The sequence below is a fragment of the Corythoichthys intestinalis genome, chromosome 14 (genome assembly GCF_030265065.1).
Source record: "Corythoichthys intestinalis isolate RoL2023-P3 chromosome 14, ASM3026506v1, whole genome shotgun sequence".
NCBI classification, from domain to species: domain Eukaryota; kingdom Metazoa; phylum Chordata; class Actinopteri; order Syngnathiformes; family Syngnathidae; genus Corythoichthys; species Corythoichthys intestinalis.
Genome location: NC_080408.1, coordinates 883,172 through 900,971, shown reverse-complemented (window position 1 = coordinate 900,971; position 17,800 = coordinate 883,172). Strand labels below are relative to the sequence as shown.

Sequence of the window (17,800 nt, the reverse complement as noted above, 5' to 3'; positions counted from 1 at the left end):
GTCCCACTTGTTGTTGATTCTTGACAAAAAATTCAAATTTTATATCTTTATGTTTGAAGCCTGAAATGTGGCGAAAGGTTGCAAGATTCAAGGGGGCCGAATACTTTTGCAAGGCACCGTATGTACCGTATGTTGAATGTATACTGTTTATCAGTCTTGTGTCTTATCTTTCCATTCTAACAATAATTTACAGAAAAATATGGCATATTTTATAGATGGTTTGAATTGCGATTAATTAATTTTTAAGTTGTAATTAACACAATTAAAAATTTAATCCTTTGACAGCCCTAAAAAAAAAACTAAAAACAGTTGAAAAGAATGAAAAACGGGTGCTTTTGAATAGCTGCATGTCCACTGTCCCTGAGAAAAATAATCTCCAGTTGTGGACTAATTTTCCAATCTTGGCGCATAGCTCCACCCCCTTCTATGTATAGCTCCTCCCACATTCATATACATGCAGAGTGGGAAGTGAGAGAGGGAGAGAGAAAAACAGGCAGTCATCAACAGATTGAAATCAGTAGCAGAGTGACTGCAGTCAGAAGAAAAATAAAGGAAAACTAACTAGGCAATTTCAGTTTGGAAGACTTGGGGTGAGTTTCTCCCTCTCTCTCTCTCTCCCCCTCCACTCACTGTGTGTCTTCTATTTATAGAAATGATGACTTGTGAAGTATGCGGCTTATTTTTACAAACTTCTTCTATTCTCAACCTAAATTCATTTATTCTATTTTTTCTATTCTATACAGTAGTAGTTGAGCAAGAGGAGCTGGCAACACCTTCAGTCAACAGTTGATCTCTCCTGTCAGTCCGTTAGATTGGTCAACCCGCAAGGGCTGCAAGAATGAAGTAAGAGCTGTTTTTCTAGCGCGTCCTCCTTCTGCGTCGGCACTCCTAGCACCCAGAAGCGGATTTGATACCATCGCGGACTCTAATACCGATGATGAATACGCCAACTTTAGCCCATAAAAAACACTGCTGTTTATATCACATTTTGGGTCAGCCAAATTTTCATGACTATTTCTTTTTTAAAATTACTAATATACAGTGCTGGCCAAAAGTACTGGCACACTTGCAATTCTGTCAGATAAAGAAAATGATTGCAATTACAAATGCTTTGGTAGTAATATCTTTTTTTTTTTTTTTTTTTTTGCTTGCAATTAGTGTCGCGACGATTAATTGATTAACTCGAGTATTCGATTAGAAAAAAAGATTCAAATCAAATTTTGCTGCTTCGAGTATTCGTTTAATTAAAGTGGCAATGTAATGGTTTGTTTTTGAAAGTATTTGCATTTAGTTTTATTGATTTGGGTGGATACACTACCCTCTAGTCTGCCTCATTTTACATGACCAAATCCATCTGCTCCCTGTTAAGACCAACATAAGCTATGTTTTTGTGTGAGCTAATGTTTTTTTTTTTTAATGCATTCATAATTTAGGGTATATTTAGCCAATTTTTGTGGGAATATGTGGCTGAACCATTTGTTAAGAGCATTGTTAAAAAAAAGTTAGTATTTTATAGCATTTAAGCTAGTGGTCTTTTGCTATGTAAGTTAGCCAATTGTTCTTTTTTTGTACATAGATCCTTATTTATTTATTTTTAAAACCGTTTGAGGCTCAGCTAAGGTATTTTAAATTTTGTATGTTCTTTATTCGATTACTCGATTATTCAAGCTAACTAGTTCATCGATTAATGGACTACTAAAATAATCGATAGCTGCAGCCCTACTTGCAATGAAAAAAACACAAAAGAGAATGAATTAAATCATTATCATTTTACACAAAACTTCAAAAATGGGCCGGTCAAAAATATTGGCACCCGTTGAAAAATCATGTGATGCTTCTCTAATTTGTGGAATTAACAGCACGTGTTACTTAACTGTGGTGGCAAAAACTAAATCACAATTGCAGCCAGTTAAAATGGATTAAAGTTGATTCAACCTCTGTCCTAAGTCCTTGTGTGTACCACATTGATCATGGAGAAAAAAAAGAAGACCAAAGACCTGTCTGAGGACTTAAGAAGCCAAATTGTGAAGAAGCTTGGGCAATTTCAAGGCTACAAGTCCATCTCCAAAGACCTGAATGTTCCTGTGTCTACCGTGCGCAGTTTCATCGATAAGTGTAAAGCCCACGGCACTGTGGCTAACCTCCCTAGATATGGACGGAAAAGAAAAATTGACCAGAGATTTCAACAAAAGATTATCCGGAGGGTGGACATCCAAACAAGTTCAAGCTGTCCCGCAGTCCGAGGGTACAACAGTGTCAACCCGTACTATCCGTCAGTGTCTGAATGAAAAGGGACTCTACCTAGGAAGACCCCACTTCTGACCCAGAGACATAAAAAAGCCAGGCTGGAGTTTGCCATAACTTACTTGTGAAAGCCAAAAACGTTTTGGAAGAATGTTCTCTGGCATCAACATAAGAGTTTACAGGAAAAAAACCAGGCCTTTAAAGAAAAGAACACAGTCCCAACAGTCAAACATGGCGAAGGTTCGCTAATGTTTTGGGGTTCCGAAATTAGAAAAAAAAAAATTTAGATCATTATCATTTTACACAAAAATGTAAAAAGGGGCCGGCACCCTCAGCCTAATACTCGGTAGCACAACCTTTAGACAAAATAACTGCGAACAACCGCTTCAGGTATCCATTGAGATTCTTACAATACTCTGCTGGAATTTTCGACCATTCTACTTTGGCCAACTGCTCCAGGTCTCTGAGATTTGAAGGGTGCCATTTTCAGATCTCTCCACAGGTGTTCTTTGGCAGGGGTCCCCAACCTTTTTTGCACCACGGACCGGTGTGATTTGGGTCGTTTTTTCACGGACGGGTGTTCTGTCAAATTTTGCACCCTTATAAAATTTTTTCCCAAAGCTTTTGTGGCGGTGAAAAAGCCCTCTTTTACTAGTTGCCAGTTAAACTAGTTGCATCAAACAGGAAAGTTTGTAGTGTTTACCTTGGAATCGCTGCATTTGCGGCCATTTTTAACATTAAGCGCATGCAAAATTTGTCAGAACACCGGCAATGTGCGGCAGAAAAATACGGCAAATATAAAATAACATTTGTTTTTAGCCTCGTGTTAAGTGCAGGGAAAATAAAACTCACCCGCTGAATCAGTGGGAGGCCTGAGCTTGTTTCGTTGAGATGAGATGGTCCCATCTAGGTGTGATGGGAGAGTGAGAGAAGCCCGCTTCACGAAGATACGATGTTGGAAATTGTAGCACGGTTTTCAGTGCTCTCCTAATGATGTTAGGATATTCCAGAATGACTTTAATCCAGAACCTCGGTAGAGTTATTGTCTCAAATGTACATTTAAGATCGCCGTCATTCGCAATTTCTACAAGCTGGTCCTCCTGTTGCACGGGCATGCTCGACTCACTCGGTTTATTCTAGGGCTGCAGCTATCGAATATTTTAGTAGTCGATTCATCGATGGACTAGTTAGTTTGAATAATCGAGTAATCGGATACGGAACATGAAAAATTCAAATACATGAGCTGAGCCTCAATGGGTATGATTTTTTTTAAAAATGAGGATCTATGTACAAGAAAAAAACAATTGGCTAACTTTCATAGAAAAAGTTCGCTAGTTTAAATGCTATAAAATGCTAGTTTTTTTTTTTTTTATTTCTCAACAAATTTTTCAGACACATATTCACACAAAAACGGTTCAATATACCTATGAACTAAATTATGAATGCAATAAAATATTAGCTCAAACAAAAACTTAGCTTACTTTGGTCTTAACAGGGAGCAGTTGGCTCATTTGTTCAGCCATGTGAAGAGGCAGACCAGAGGGCAGTGTTTCCACCCTAATCAATAAAAGTGAATGCAAACACTTTCAAAATAAACCGTTTCAACGCCACTTTAATTAAACGAATACTCGAAGCAACAAAATTTAATATTTTATTCTAATCGAATACTCGAGTTAAATCGATGAATCGTTGCAGCACTAGTTTATTCACAAACGGGTCCTGAATCCACTCCTTTGCAGTTCGTGGGTCTTTAGTAATTGGGAAGTAGCGTCGATTTTGTTTTCTTCGAGGTTGTAGGCTCATTTTCTGGCTCGTCAGGTTCCCTTTTCCCCGTAAAAAACCTGTCCAAAGTCGTCTGTTTTTCAGTCATTCTAGTGTGGGGGTTAATTATTTCCGGGAACAAATGTCCGGCGGTTGGGGACCCCTGTTCTATGGGATTCAGGTCTGGACTCATTGCTGGCCAGTCTCCAGTGCTTTCTCACAAACCATTTTCTAGTGCTTTTTTGAGCTGTGTTTTGGGTCATTGTCCTGCTGGAAGACCCAGGACCTCGGAGGGAGACCAGCTTTCACCCTACATTATGCTGCACAGTTTGTTGGTAGTCTTCAGACTTCATAATGCCATGCACACGGTCAAACAGTCCAGTGCCAGAGGTAGCAAAGCAACCCCAAAACATCAGTGAACCTCTGCCATGTTTGACTGTGGGTATTGTGTTCTTTTCTTTCAAGGCCTCGTTTTTTTTTTCCTGTAAACTCTTATGTTGATGCCTTTTCCCAAAAAGCTACATTTTTGTCTCATCTGACCAGAGAACATTCTTCCAAATCGTTTTTGGCTTTCTCAGGTAGGTTTTGGCAATCTCCAGCCTGGATTTTTTATGTCTCTGGGTCAGAAGTGGGTTCTTCCTGGATAGAGTCCCTTTTCATTCAGACACCGACGGATAGTACGGGTTGACACTGTTGTACCCTCGGACTGCGAGACAGCTTGAACTTGTTTGGATGTCCACCATTCGAACAATCTTTCGTTGAAATCTCTTGTCAATTTTTCTTTTCTGTCCATACCTAGGGAGGTTAGCCACAGTGCCGTGGGCTTTACACTTATTGATGACACTGCGCACGGTAGACACAGGGACATTCAGGTCTTTGGAGATGGACTTGTAGCCTTGAGGTTGCCCATGCTTCTTCACAATTTGGCTTCTTAGGTCCTCAGACAAGTCTTTGGTCTTCTTTCTTTTCTCCATGCTCAATGTGGTACACACAAGGACACAGGACAGTGGTTGAGTCAACTTTAATCCATTGTAACTGGCTGCAATTGTGATTTAGTTATTGTCACCACCTGTTTGGTGCCACAGGTAAATAACAGGTGCTGTTACTTCCACAAATTAGAGAAGCGTCACATGATTTTTTAACGGGTGCCAATACTTTTGACCGGCCCATTTTTGGAGTTTTGTGTAAAATGATAATGATTTTAATTTTTTCCCCCCATTCTCTTCTGTGTTTTTTCATTGCAAGCAAAATAAATTAAGATATTACTCCCAAAGTATTTGTAATAGCAATCATATTCTGGGATAAATTGAGCACTATCTGACATATTTGCACAGGTGCCAATACTTTTAGCCAGCACTGCGTATAATACAAATTGGGGGGAGTATTTTTTAAAACTTGGGGGTGGTTTGGACATCCATTGCAGTCAGTGGCATTGAAACATGATCTTTCAATATTGCTCAGTTCAAATGGATTTGATGTCTATCTCTGTCAAGGCAATAAATGAGCTAAAAAATCAATCAAATGAAAACAAATAAAAACAGACATACTCTGGTTATGTCCTTGCCTGGCACAGCCAGACTATTCTCCCTGTATTTTTCAAACAACGTGAGAAATAGTCTGGGACCCAGCCCATTAACGGCCTCTCGAGCAAGGTACAAAATCAACCGTCCAATCAGATTCGTTTTGTTGCGTGACGTGTTCTTACTCTTGCGCGCCGAAAGTCGTCTCTACAACAACACAGATGGCGAACGGGAGAGCCGAGAATATGTTCCAAGCCGCAGTAAAACCAGTTTTAAATGACCAAAAACACATCGAAACAAGTCACTGAAACCAGTCAACACGGCTCGCGCTAGCCATGTTGAATCAACGTCTCCATTCTCCGCTCACGCTAATTACTTGTCGCTTTAACAACGTCACGTCTGCCCGTCGCTGATTGGTCCGCTCCGCTGTCTGTTTGCTGTGGCTTGCTCCGCCCTCGGAATTTGATCCGCCGGACGGTCGCCAGACTCAATTGCTGGAACAGCGGTGAGTCTGGTATACCAGGCGAGTTATGTCCCCCAATAACAAAGTTGATTTATTATGCTATTTGAAGTCATTGTCTGCCACTGACAAGCATAGTTGTCCAATTCATTGCAACTGGCAGGAATGGCTTTGAATGCTCGTCATGAACCAACGTTCAGTGGCCCCTCCCTTTCAAAATGAATTGGCAGCTAAAGGGTTAAAGGCATTATAGAATAGAAGGAAGGCTGTCAAGAAAGAGGACTGCGGTGGAGAAACTACAAGGGCCCCAACACACTTTAGACATTGAGCCTTACGCATCTGATCTCCATGGGTAATATTCATTCATTCTCGCAGTCGCCATTAATGACGTCACCAGCCACAACAAAGCGTGGCCATACTGAATAGGGGGCAAAACACGAGTCACAAGCAGTTGCTCTGACGTACATTCTAGTACAAACGCATTGAACGTTTGTCTTATTTGCGGTCTTTTTTTCCGTCGGAATGACTAAAAGTTGCCGTGTTGCGGGTTGTAACACAAGGAAGAGTTCGGAGCCGCATTCGAAGTTCTTCATTCTTCCTCGTGAGAAGAAAAGGACAAGCAAATGGCTGAAAGCAATCAATCGAGGAACAGTTCGGTGGACTATTCTCGCCTGTGGGAACCTACATCTAGGCTCATTTACGTTTGCAGCCGACATTTTATTACTGGTGAGGAAACTTTAATTGATTTTTTTTTTTTTTGCCCCAATTATCTGATAGGATTAAATAGGCTAGGCAGTGATTATTGTTACCGTAACCGACAACTCGCAAAGCATTTTTGTTTGCCGTGAACTGCTCTAATTGGTCAATCGGTATATTATTGGCCTGGTGGGAATTGGTTATTTTGCCGTGACGTGACTCATGCACTGCGTTCTTGCCTCGTGACACCTCATTTAGTTCTACTACCACAGTTCACGGCTAAATAACGCTTGGAGGTGAATTACCGGTTACGGCAGAAATAATCATCCCGTAATGCATCCATTAATTCAGTACTTCTCAAATAGTGGGGCGTGCCCCCCTAGGGGGCGCAGAGCGATGCCAGGGGTGGCGCATGTGACCTTGGGGAACATGTTTTTGGGGTTTTTTTTCGCCATACTAAAATATAGTGTAATTGCACATCCACTCGGTGGGTGGCAGTGGTGCTCTCATTTTCAGAGTGCGCGCAGTATTTTTGAACTAAGCAAGAGCACACAGAAAAGAGATATGAAGAGCTGTGCGCCGTTTTCGAAAGCCGTTTTCCAGCCGCACTCACGCAGCGACCCACTGTCTTCTCCGGTTCACACGTGTCCATCCGAGAAGTGCCATTTTCGGCTTGGTATCGTCACGACGACCTACGGTTCTCCCTCTGTGCCGAGAATGCGCTTTTTTCGGACTGTTTGCCTTTTGGCTTTGACTTTTAATGCAGTGGGAGATGAGGAAAGACCACTTTTTACTGTGTCTAAAAATGATTATAGCGGACAGCCGGAAGCCAAATCAATTGAGACGCCAGTTAAAGACATTAGACCCCAATCTCATTGATAAGCCACGTGACTGTTTTTTAGCGAAAACGTGCCGAATATTGCCATCAATCGTCCCGCTTTGTCAGTGTTATATCAGTAAACCAGTGAGCACTGTTAGCATGCTCAGTGCAAAATACCCCACACCATTGCAAAGGAGGTGATACTGTGAGCAGCAAAAATAAAAACGGTCCTCACTCTTCTTAGAGTTTCTCTCAATTCAATTTTGTTTTTTCGGTCAAATTTTTTGGCTTATTGTCCTCATGAGTTAATGTTTCTAATCGATTTGAATTTGTTATTATTTACTGATTTTATTACATTTTATTTTTCAGTATCAAATGGTCAAAAATGTACCTTGAGTGTATTTTTACAGTTTGGATGTGACTTTTTTTTTAATTCAGGCAAATTGATGCATGTTAAGTCTTTTCTGGTACAAACAAAACAATGTTAATAAAGTTATACTTTATTATAAGTTGATCTATGTTGCTTTTTTTCTTTAATAGAAAAAAAGGACACAATGTTAGGCAGAGGCATACTTATAATAGTACTTTTATAGACAGTACTATTTATAGTGGCGGCAGAGAGTTTGGGGGGGTGCGAAACATTTACGTCTTCCTTGGGGGGGCGTAATATAAAATTATTGAGAAGCACTGCATTAACTGAAATAACTTCCCATTTATTTTCATTTGTTTAACAACAAAAAATGCCTAGAATTGATAGAGGTCAACTTACTGGGTGACTTTATGAGGTGGTTGTAGATAGGGGTGTGACAAAATATCGAAATGGTGATATATCGTGATACTTTGTATCCCGAAAAGTTATTGATATGATCCTGCCAAGAACGGAGATATCGTTTAAAAAGCTGTCAATGTCTAAAAAAATATATAAAAATGAAGCAAAAAGTTGCTACCAAAATCTTCCACCATAATAGTGTCTCAGTTAACTTTAAGGCTGCATTGACGGTGCCCAACGCCCGATCCATTTAGACTGGGAACGTTCGTTCATTCCGAACCAGAACATTCACAGTCATTCTATCCGATTTTCAGGGCATTTACAGGTCACTTGCTGCTCATTTTAGAGCATTTACAGGTCATTTTCTGTTGAGTTTGAGTCACTGCCTATTTATTTGGGTGATTCCCAGGTCACTTCCTGTTCTGTAACTCAAAATAAACTGTTAAAGATGCATAAAATACCCCAAAATCAACAGAAAGTAACTGAAAACCAACAGGTAAATGACCTTAAATGGCCAAAAAATACCTCATTGGCTGGCATTGGCTGCCACTACCGGCCATAGACGTTCAAGCCGTTTGAAGTGGGAGGGATGGCAGCGAATGAACATTCGTTCATTCGCTGCCACCCTCCCACTTCAAATGGATTGGACGTCTAGTAGTGATGAACTCATTCCAAGTTCCTGACCAATGTATCGATAATCGTTGTCTCGCCATATCGTCAGATCGTTATCATGAGCTTTGTATCGCAAATCGTATTGTATCGTGAGGTACCAAAAGGATCCTACTCCTAGTTGTAGATGTTTCCGAACTCCAGTGCAGGCCATTCCTTTGGATTGTTTATCCAGCTATCAGGTGTGACTTTGTATGTGCAGATTTGCAAGCCAATACACGCTAATTTGAAGTTGTATCGCCTCCTTGCGTCTGTCGGCAGTGACTCGTGATAATAATAAGTCATGTTTAAGACGTTTTTTATGAAAAAAAAGACGAAAAACACAGCTGAAATATATGAATTTCAGACAATGTTTGTTTACGGATGTTTACCTGTGCGTGCCCCCTTCTCAAAATGGCGACACGTTGCTATGCGAAATGACGTCATCGTAACATCACGCCGACTGCGAGAATCTTCTGAATCACTTATCCTCACGAGGGTCACGGGGGTGCCAGAGCCTATCCCGGCCGAGAACTGGCAGGGGCTTTCGTGACACGTCTGTACAACATCGCGTGGACATCGGGGATAGTGCCTCTGGATTGGCAGACTGAAAGTCTATTCAGGGCTGCTGGAGAGGACTGTCCGCCAGGGAGTTTATTCTCAGATTCATGAGGAGCAGTGTGCTTTTCTTCCCGGCCGTGGACCAGTAAACCCTCGGCAGGGTCTTCGTGGGTGCGTGGGAATACGCCCGACCGGTCTGCATGTGTTAGAGAAGGCGTTCGAACGTGTCCCTCGGGAAGTCCTGTGGTGGGAGTTGCTTCAGGAATACGGATTACCGAGCCCCCTGGTGAGAGCTGTTCGGTCCCTGTACGACCGGTACCAGAGTTTGGTCCGCATTGCCGGCAGTAAGTCGGATTCCTTCCCAGTGAGGGTTAGACTCTGCTGAGCAGGGGTCGCGTTAACCGAATATTTTCCGTTGTTGACCGGTTTTTTAAAACGGTGACGAAAAAACTGAAGTCCGTCCGTCATTTTGACAGGTTGCAATTCACACCCCAGACCACAGGGTGGCGAGTGAGCATATTAATTAGCTATTGTCTCTCTTAATGCATGACGTCGTTGGCTATTCTGTCAGAATATTGTAGCGTCACCGGGGTCTGGCGGCGGCACCGTGATTGACACATCAACGCGAGGTTCTTATTGGTGCACCCGGTGTGCCAGCGCGTCATCCAATTGGTGGACTAGATTGCCGCCTGTGTATAGACCCCAATCACATGACGTCAAAACTCCGCCCCCCTGACTGGAGCCGCCATATTATCCGTCAGCTCGTCGTGTTTACACATTACCGCTACGTACATGCCTCCTATTACGCCGTGTTTTTCTGCTCGTTAACATTAATAATCAAAATGGTGAAGGCGTTGGTTGCAGTAAAAGAGAAGATAGACGGAGAGACTTGAAGTTCTACCGTATTCTGAGAGACCCGAAGAGGAGAGCGATATGTACTGCTGTAATTCGACAAGAAATCTGGGCACCAAACGATCACCACAGACTATGTAGTAGTCATTTTATATCTGGTAAGATGCATTTAATATATATTTAGAAGATTTTGGGCTGACAACCACAATTAAGATCATTGTGTGACGTTGGTGATTGGGGTCTATATAGTTGCCTCTTTTTCTTTGGGGGTGGAGTTGTTGTTTTGTTGGTGTTGCTGGCGGTAAGCAGAGTAAAAAGAGGGAGAAAAATACTACGACTTCCGTGTCTAATTTTTTGCCGCCAAGCAAGCGTTACAATATTAATTAAAAATGAATGAAAACTAAATACTATTGAATATGTCATCATTATCATTTTAAAAATTTAAGTGACGGGTAAAAATAGATTATGACTGGATTTTTATGACCCTCTCAGTCAAAATGACAGACAACGAAAATGTCTAGCGCAACCTCTGCTGCCGAGGTTGCTCTTTGTCACCGATTCTCTTCATAACTTTTATGGACAAAACTTCTAGGTGCAGCTAAAGCGTTGAGGGGGGTCCGGTTTGATGGCCTCAGCATTGCATCGCTGCTTTTTGGAGATGATGTGGTGCTGTTGGCTTCATCAAGCCGTGAACTCCAACTCCCACTGGAGCAATTCGCACCCGAATGTTAAGCAGTCGGGATGAAGATCGGCACCTCCAAACCCGAGACCGCGTCCGGGTCGGGGATGAGATCCTGCCCCAAATGGAGGAGTTCAAGTATCTTGGGATCTTGTTCATGAGTGAGGGTAGGAGGGAGCGGGAGATCGACGGGCGGATCGGTGCAACGTCTGCAGTGATGCCGACTCTGTACCGGTCCGTTGTGGTGAAGAAGGAGTTGAGCCAAAAGGCGAAGCTCTTGATTTACCGGTCCATCTACGTTCCTACCTACCCTCACGAGCTGTGGGTCGTGACCGAAAGAACCAGATCCCGCATACGAGCGGCCGAATTGAGTTACCTCCGCAGGCTCTCCCTTATAGATACGTTAGAAGCTCGGTCTTCCGGGAGGGACTCAGGGTCGAGCCACTACTCCTCCAAGTTGGGAGGAGCCAGCTGAAGTGGCCATCGGGGACGACCTAGGACAGGCTGGCTAGGGAACGCCTCAGGATCCCGCCAGACGAGCTGGTTGAGGTGGCTGGGCAGGGGGAAGTCTAGGCTGCCCCCGCGACCCAACACCGGATTAAGCAATAGATAATGGTTGGATAGATATGAGTAATGTCCACGGTAATGTGTGCTCAATGTCAAAAGAGTTGATTCTTCCAGTCGATCTGCTTCGTCTGTCACCGTCGGTGGCGGCTAATGAGTTAATGAGGGCGCGGCGGCAATGTGCCCCCCCAGGGTGGCGAGTTTGAGCGCAGGAAGCTGTAGGCCACAGCATTGTGCAGCGAAATCCATTGTGGTCGCTCGGTAACCATTGTGTCTGTTTCACGGCTCTCAGCATTTTGGAGCGCTCGGACGCCATTGTTTGCTGTGTTGGCTTTTTGCATTCACGCCAACTGAGTCAGAGCACTTGACGGGGATGGAAAGTCCCCGTACAAGCTGCCCTCGCGCGGAGTAGTTGAAACGGAGCGACCCCGTAGTCTGCTTGAGACAGCAACGCTACTCGACGGAAGTCCTTTTCTGCTGTGAATTGAAAGGATTTTGGTACGAGTAGACATCCGAAACCATTTGAAGTGGGAGGGCTGGCGGGGAATGAACAAACTTTAGGGGCAATTACAAGTCACTTCTTGCTGATTTTGGGTCCCTTGCTATTGATTGTGGTGCATTTACAAGTCACTTCCTTTCGATTTGGTCCGTTCCTTCTAATTTGAGTGTTAAAGTCATAGACTTTGACAGTAACGTCAACCCTCCCAAGACGGCCGCCGTGAGGCCGTTTTGAAACGCTCGTGCCGCGCAAGGAATTTGAATAACTTTTGGGGTTGGACGTCTATTGCCTTCAGAGGCAGGCACTGGGTAAATTGCAGATGCATTGACACTGATTAACAAATCGGCTAGTAATTAGGGTTGCAACTAATGATTATTTTCATCATGGATTAACCGGACGATTAAATCAACGATTAATTATCACTTTTCTTCTCTTTTTTTTGGTCTCATCTGACCAAAGCACACGGTCCCAGGCTTCAACTGGGACCGTGTGCTTTGGTATATTTTTGTGTGACACCAAGATTGAGCTTTTTGGCAACAAACACTCTAAGTGGTTCTGGCGTGCCACGAAAGATGCGCATGCTGAAAAGCACCTCATACCCACTGTGAAGTATGGGGGTGGGTCAGTGATGCTGTGGGGCTGTTTCGCTTCCAAAGGCCCTGGGAACCTTGTTAGGGTGCATGGCATCATGAATGCTTGTGGACATTTTAAATCAAAATCTGTTGCCCTCTGCCCAAAAGCTGAAGATGGTCGTCACTGGGTCTTTCAGCAAGACAATGACCCTAAACATATGGCCAAATGTACACAGAAATGGTTCACCAGACACAAAATCAAGCTCCTCCCATGGCCATCTCGGTCCCCAGACCTTGTTTTGTTGGCAAAAGGGGGTTGTACAAAGTATTAACACCATGGGTACACACATTATTTGATGTCAAATATTTTTTTCTTTATGTGGGATTTTTTCCCCACTGAATGAATGCACTTGTATTGAAGGTTGGATTTTTCTCTTTTTTTCCATGAAGGTCCCATATTATTTGCATAAAAAAACATATATATATTAGAAGCTAAAAAACAAATCTTTTTCAGGGGTGCCAATAATTATGGAGGGCACTTTATATTATCTTCCCAAAAGTTATTGATTGCCATGGTCGATTTGTGTAGGTTCATTGAGTAGGGTGCCGAAAATTCTGTCCAGTGCTCAGCGTCCAGTCAAGCAGCTCCATTTCGAATGATCGTTAAAATCACACAGCAGGCACTTACACTAGCAGATTAGTGATCTGAGTTTGCTACAGAGCATATCTTCAAGGCGTACAATGTTATGACTTTGTCTCTGTCCCTGACATTCAATCAACTTTTTGATACTGAAAATTTTATACAGAAAATAATTACATTACACCTGAAACAAACGATTAAAACAACATATTTAAGAGGAAAAAGCGTGTTATTTTGCCTCATTCAAATCTTAATATCTGAACATTTAAATATGTAAATTAAAGTGCAATCACATTCGTAAATGAATGGCTTCTGGGTTTTGAAATATCAATAAAGCAATCTATTGTGATAAAACAACAAAATTGCAATAACCATCAAAGTGAGGTCTAACTGTAACTAGTCTTGAAACAAATCTGAATAAGGAAAAACACTGCAATAAAATAATGCAAAATGGTTAAACTTGAGAGTAGCTGAGATCTGTCATGACAGAACATTACTCCTCAAGTTCAGCATTTGCTTAATTGATATCTGGCGCCATCTAGCGTCGTGAATGGGTATAAAGTCTAGACCCCGAATATAAGATGACTCCCACTTACTTGATCAGTCTTATTTCAATGCAAAAAAACACCGTCTTATATTCGGGCCAGTACGGTATCTTTTCATGGGACAACACTGACAAAATGACACTTTGACACAATGAAAAGTAGTCTGTGTGCAGCTTATATAATAAGAGTTCATTTATTTTCCCCTCAAAATAACTCAAAATAAAGCCATTAATATCTAAACCCCTGGCAACAAAAGTGAGTACACCCCTTAGAAACTACAACCCTAAATGTCCAAATTGAGTACTGCTTGCCATCTTCCCTCCAAAATGTCATGTGACTCGTTACAGGAGTGCTGTCAGCATTTCTGCAGAAATTGAAGAGGTGGGGGGGGGCGGTCATGCTTGACCACCATGCTTGACTGTAGGCATGACACACTTATCTTTGTACTCCTCACCTGGTCACCGCCACACATGCTCGAGACTATCGGAACCAAACAAATTAATCTTCGTCTCATCAGACCATAGGCAGAGGCATTGTGTTCCATTAGGCAAACCAGGCAATTGCCTAGGGCCCCCAGAGGGCCAACAGATTTAGCACACGCAGCTTTACTGCACTGTCGCAGCGGCAAGTGCGACAGTGCCAGTGAAAGCCTTATTTCTGAGTTCCATGAAGGGGTCCCTTCACTCGCTCTACACTCACCCCCCCCCTCACGTGACTCAGAGTGAGAGTGAGCGGCAATTTGGCTTTTTTTTAATTGGCGTATATCTAAAATGAAGAGAAGTTATCCTTCTGGAAACGACAAAAGAAAGAAAAAAAAGCAGAAGATGAGAAAAGGAAGCAAGACAATGGTGAGTATGCTATGTTACTGTAGTTTTATGTCCTAATGTAGTAGAAGCCGGGCACTTTGAGTGTGCTAAAAAGCGCTCTATGAGACCGAGGCGTTATTATACTTTTATTAAATATGCTATTGCTCCAAGTTACAAATATAACACCATAACAATGGTAGGGCCTATTGTTGCTCTTTGCCTGGGGCCCCCGGGGACCCTTGCTACACCTTGCTACCATAGGACATGGTTCTAGTAATCCATGTGCTTTGTTGACATGTCTTTAGGAAACTGTTTGCGGGCTTTCTTTTGTACCGTCTTCAGAAGAGGCTTCCTCCTGGGGTGACAGCCATGCCCGCCAATTTGATGTATGGTCTGAGCACTAACAGGCTAACCCCCCATTTCTTCAATCTCTGCAGCAATGCTGACAGCACTCCTGTAACGAGTCATATGACATTTTGGAGGGAAAATGACAAGCAGTACTCAATTTGGACGTTTAGGGATGGACGTAGTTCGCATGCGGTGTACTCACTTTTGTTGCCAGGGGTTTAAATAATAAAGGCTTTGAGTTATTTGGGGGGGGGAATAAATTAAATCTATTATATAAGCTGCACACAGACTACTTTTCATTGTGTCAAAGTGTCATTTTGTCTCATGAAAAGATATACTTAAATATCTGCAGAAATGCGAGGGGTGTACTCACTTTTGTGATACACTGTAAAGTGAGTCCTAAACGATTCATTGGTGATCCAAATAGTCGATAATCGATTAGTTGTCGAATAATTGTTGCACTTCTACTAGTGAAGACTTGATTTGAATGTCAACGTATTGACTGAAGGTAACATCGCCCTCTACCAACATGGCTGCCCAGTGGCCATTTTGGTAGGAGCGCTTTTCACGCCGCCGCCGTGAAATGAGTATCGCGAGTAGACGTCCCATCCATTTGGCCGGTTCATTGGCTTCCGATGGATCGGACGTCTGTCGCCGTCCCACACGAGTTGGTTCCGGATGAGCGAGCGTTGTCCGCAAAAACATTAAATACCAAAATGATTTCCGCAGATGAAGACGGACGACGGCGGAGGTTATTTTGGCTGATGGAAGAAAGGTCGCAGTGAGGTGAGGCGCCCGCCCGCCGCCGGCCTCGGACAGCATGTGGTGGCGGTGGCGGAAGAAGCTGCTGCTGTGTGCGGGCCTGCTGCTGTGGGTGCTCTTGCATCGCGACGGCCACCACGCCAAGTCCTTCTTGTACCGCCTCCTAGTTAACCGCTTCGACGACGTAGTGGAGGGCCTGACGGTGCCGCGGGAGCGGGCCCGCGCGTTCACCGACTTCCGCCCCCTGCTGGATCACCCGGACAAATGCGCCGGGCCGGACGTCTTCCTCCTGCTCTTCGTCAAATCGCCGCCGCGGAACGCGGACCGACGGAGGGCCATCCGATCCACTTGGGGCAACGAGCGCTTCTTCTCCGAGGCGCTGGGCGTGACGGTCAAGGTGGTTTTCGCCTTGGGAGCGCCCGACTGCGACGCCGACGTGGTCCAGAGGCGGCTCCTGGCGGAGGACCGTCGCTACGGCGATTTGATCCAGCGGGACTTTTCCGACTCCTTCCTCAACTTGACCCTGAAGCTGATCATGCAGTTCCAGTGGGCGCGTAGACGCTGCCCTCGCGCCCGTTTCTTGATGCTGGCCGACGACGACGTCTTCGTACACGCCCCCAACTTGGTGGCGTACTTGCGGGAGGCCCAGGGACGGGGGGGCGCCGCCGACCTCTGGGTGGGCCACGTCATCAGGGCGGCGCCACCCATTCGCAGGGAGGACAGTAAGTACTACGTGCCGCCCGAGTTGTACCGCTGGGACACGTACCCGGACTACACGGCCGGGATGGGCTACTTGGTTTCCGGGGACGTGGCCGAGAAGATCTACCGCGCCAGCGTGACGCTGGACGCCTCCTTTTACGTGGACGACGTCTTCATGGGCATCTGCGCCAAGGCGGCGGGCGTGTCGCCGCGGGGGCATCCTTATTTCTCCGGCGGCTCCAAGGCCATCGATCACCCGTGCGTCTATAACCGGATGATCACCTCTCACGGCCACGTCGGTGACCTCCGACGGCTATGGGAGGCGGCCACCGACGTGCGCGTGCGAGAGGCCGCGTCCGGGCTCCTGGACAGGTTCTATTGCGCCGCCGTCAGGATCTTTCTGTTTTGCGGCTACCCCGCCCACAGCTACCCTTGCACCGCCGCGTTCTTTTGAGGCAGGCCTTGTCCACCATCGACCTTCCGTTGTTCGCGGATGGATCGCTTCAAACGAATCCAACGTCAAATCCAGCCCAGGATTTTATTTTAAGGCATTCGTGGGCCACTGTTGATTTTGGTGCATTTCCCGTTTCAGTTGGGACATTCCCTTTTGATTCCAGGGCTTTTCTGGGTCACTTTCCGTTTTTGGGCCAATAGCGTACAGCACGTACGTTAGCAACTGTTGCGGGGGGGGGTCAAGCTTGCGTTTGTCCCTCATGCTAGATGCACGTAAATAGTGTACAAACGAGATGTTTACTGAGCTAAACCTACCAATTCTGTCCAAATGATGAATTGTCCCGTCTCATCAGACCATAGTAATCCATGTGCTTTGTTGACATGTCTTCAGCAAACTGTTTGCGGGCTTTCTTGTGTACCGTCTTCAGAACAGGCTTCCTCCTGGGGTGACAGCCATGCACACCAATGTGATGTATGGTCTGAGCACTAACAGGCTGACCCGCCACCTCTTCAATCTCTGCAGCAATGCTGTCCGCACGCCTGTAACAAGTCACATGACATTTTGGAGGGAAAATGACAAGCAGTACTCCATTTGGACATTTAGGGATGTACGTTTTTTCAAAGGAGTGTACTCACTTTTGTTGCCAGGGGTTTGGATATTAATGGCTATATTTTGAGTTATTATGAAGGGAAAATAAATGAACTCTATTATATAAGCTGCACAGACTACTTTTCATTGTGTCAAAGTGTCATTTTGTCAGTGTTGTCCCATGAAAAGATATACTGAAATATCTGCAGAAATGCGAGGTGTGTACTGAAGGAAATTAGTCGTTTATTCCTTGTTACAGGTTGTTTTATTCTTATAGCGAACAGGAAATGATGACACAGAATTCAGGAATAAA

The 17,800-nt window shown here is 44.2% G+C and overlaps 1 protein-coding gene across 2 annotated transcripts; it reads left to right on the top strand.

Moving 5' to 3' along the window:
• The first annotated feature begins 264 nt into the window (after window positions 1-264).
• On the top strand, window positions 265-17,578 carry b3gnt5b (UDP-GlcNAc:betaGal beta-1,3-N-acetylglucosaminyltransferase 5b). 2 transcript variants are annotated; one of them, XM_057857605.1, is made up of 3 exons: window positions 265-590; window positions 747-843; window positions 15,714-17,578. In XM_057857605.1, exon 3 carries the CDS (start codon window positions 15,805-15,807, stop codon window positions 16,897-16,899), a length of 1,095 nt encoding a protein of 364 aa, XP_057713588.1. In that variant the 5' UTR covers window positions 265-590; window positions 747-843; window positions 15,714-15,804; the 3' UTR covers window positions 16,900-17,578. The 2 variants fall into 2 exon arrangements, with proteins under 2 accessions (XP_057713588.1, XP_057713587.1); XM_057857604.1 differs by having other exon boundaries at window positions 744-843.
• Window positions 17,579-17,800: the final 222 nt, after the last annotated feature.

Coding starts and splice junctions, on each gene's coding strand:
- b3gnt5b (XM_057857605.1), top strand. CDS start 15,805: ATGTGGTGGCGGTGGCGGAAGAAGCTGCTGCTGTGTGCGGGCCTGCTG.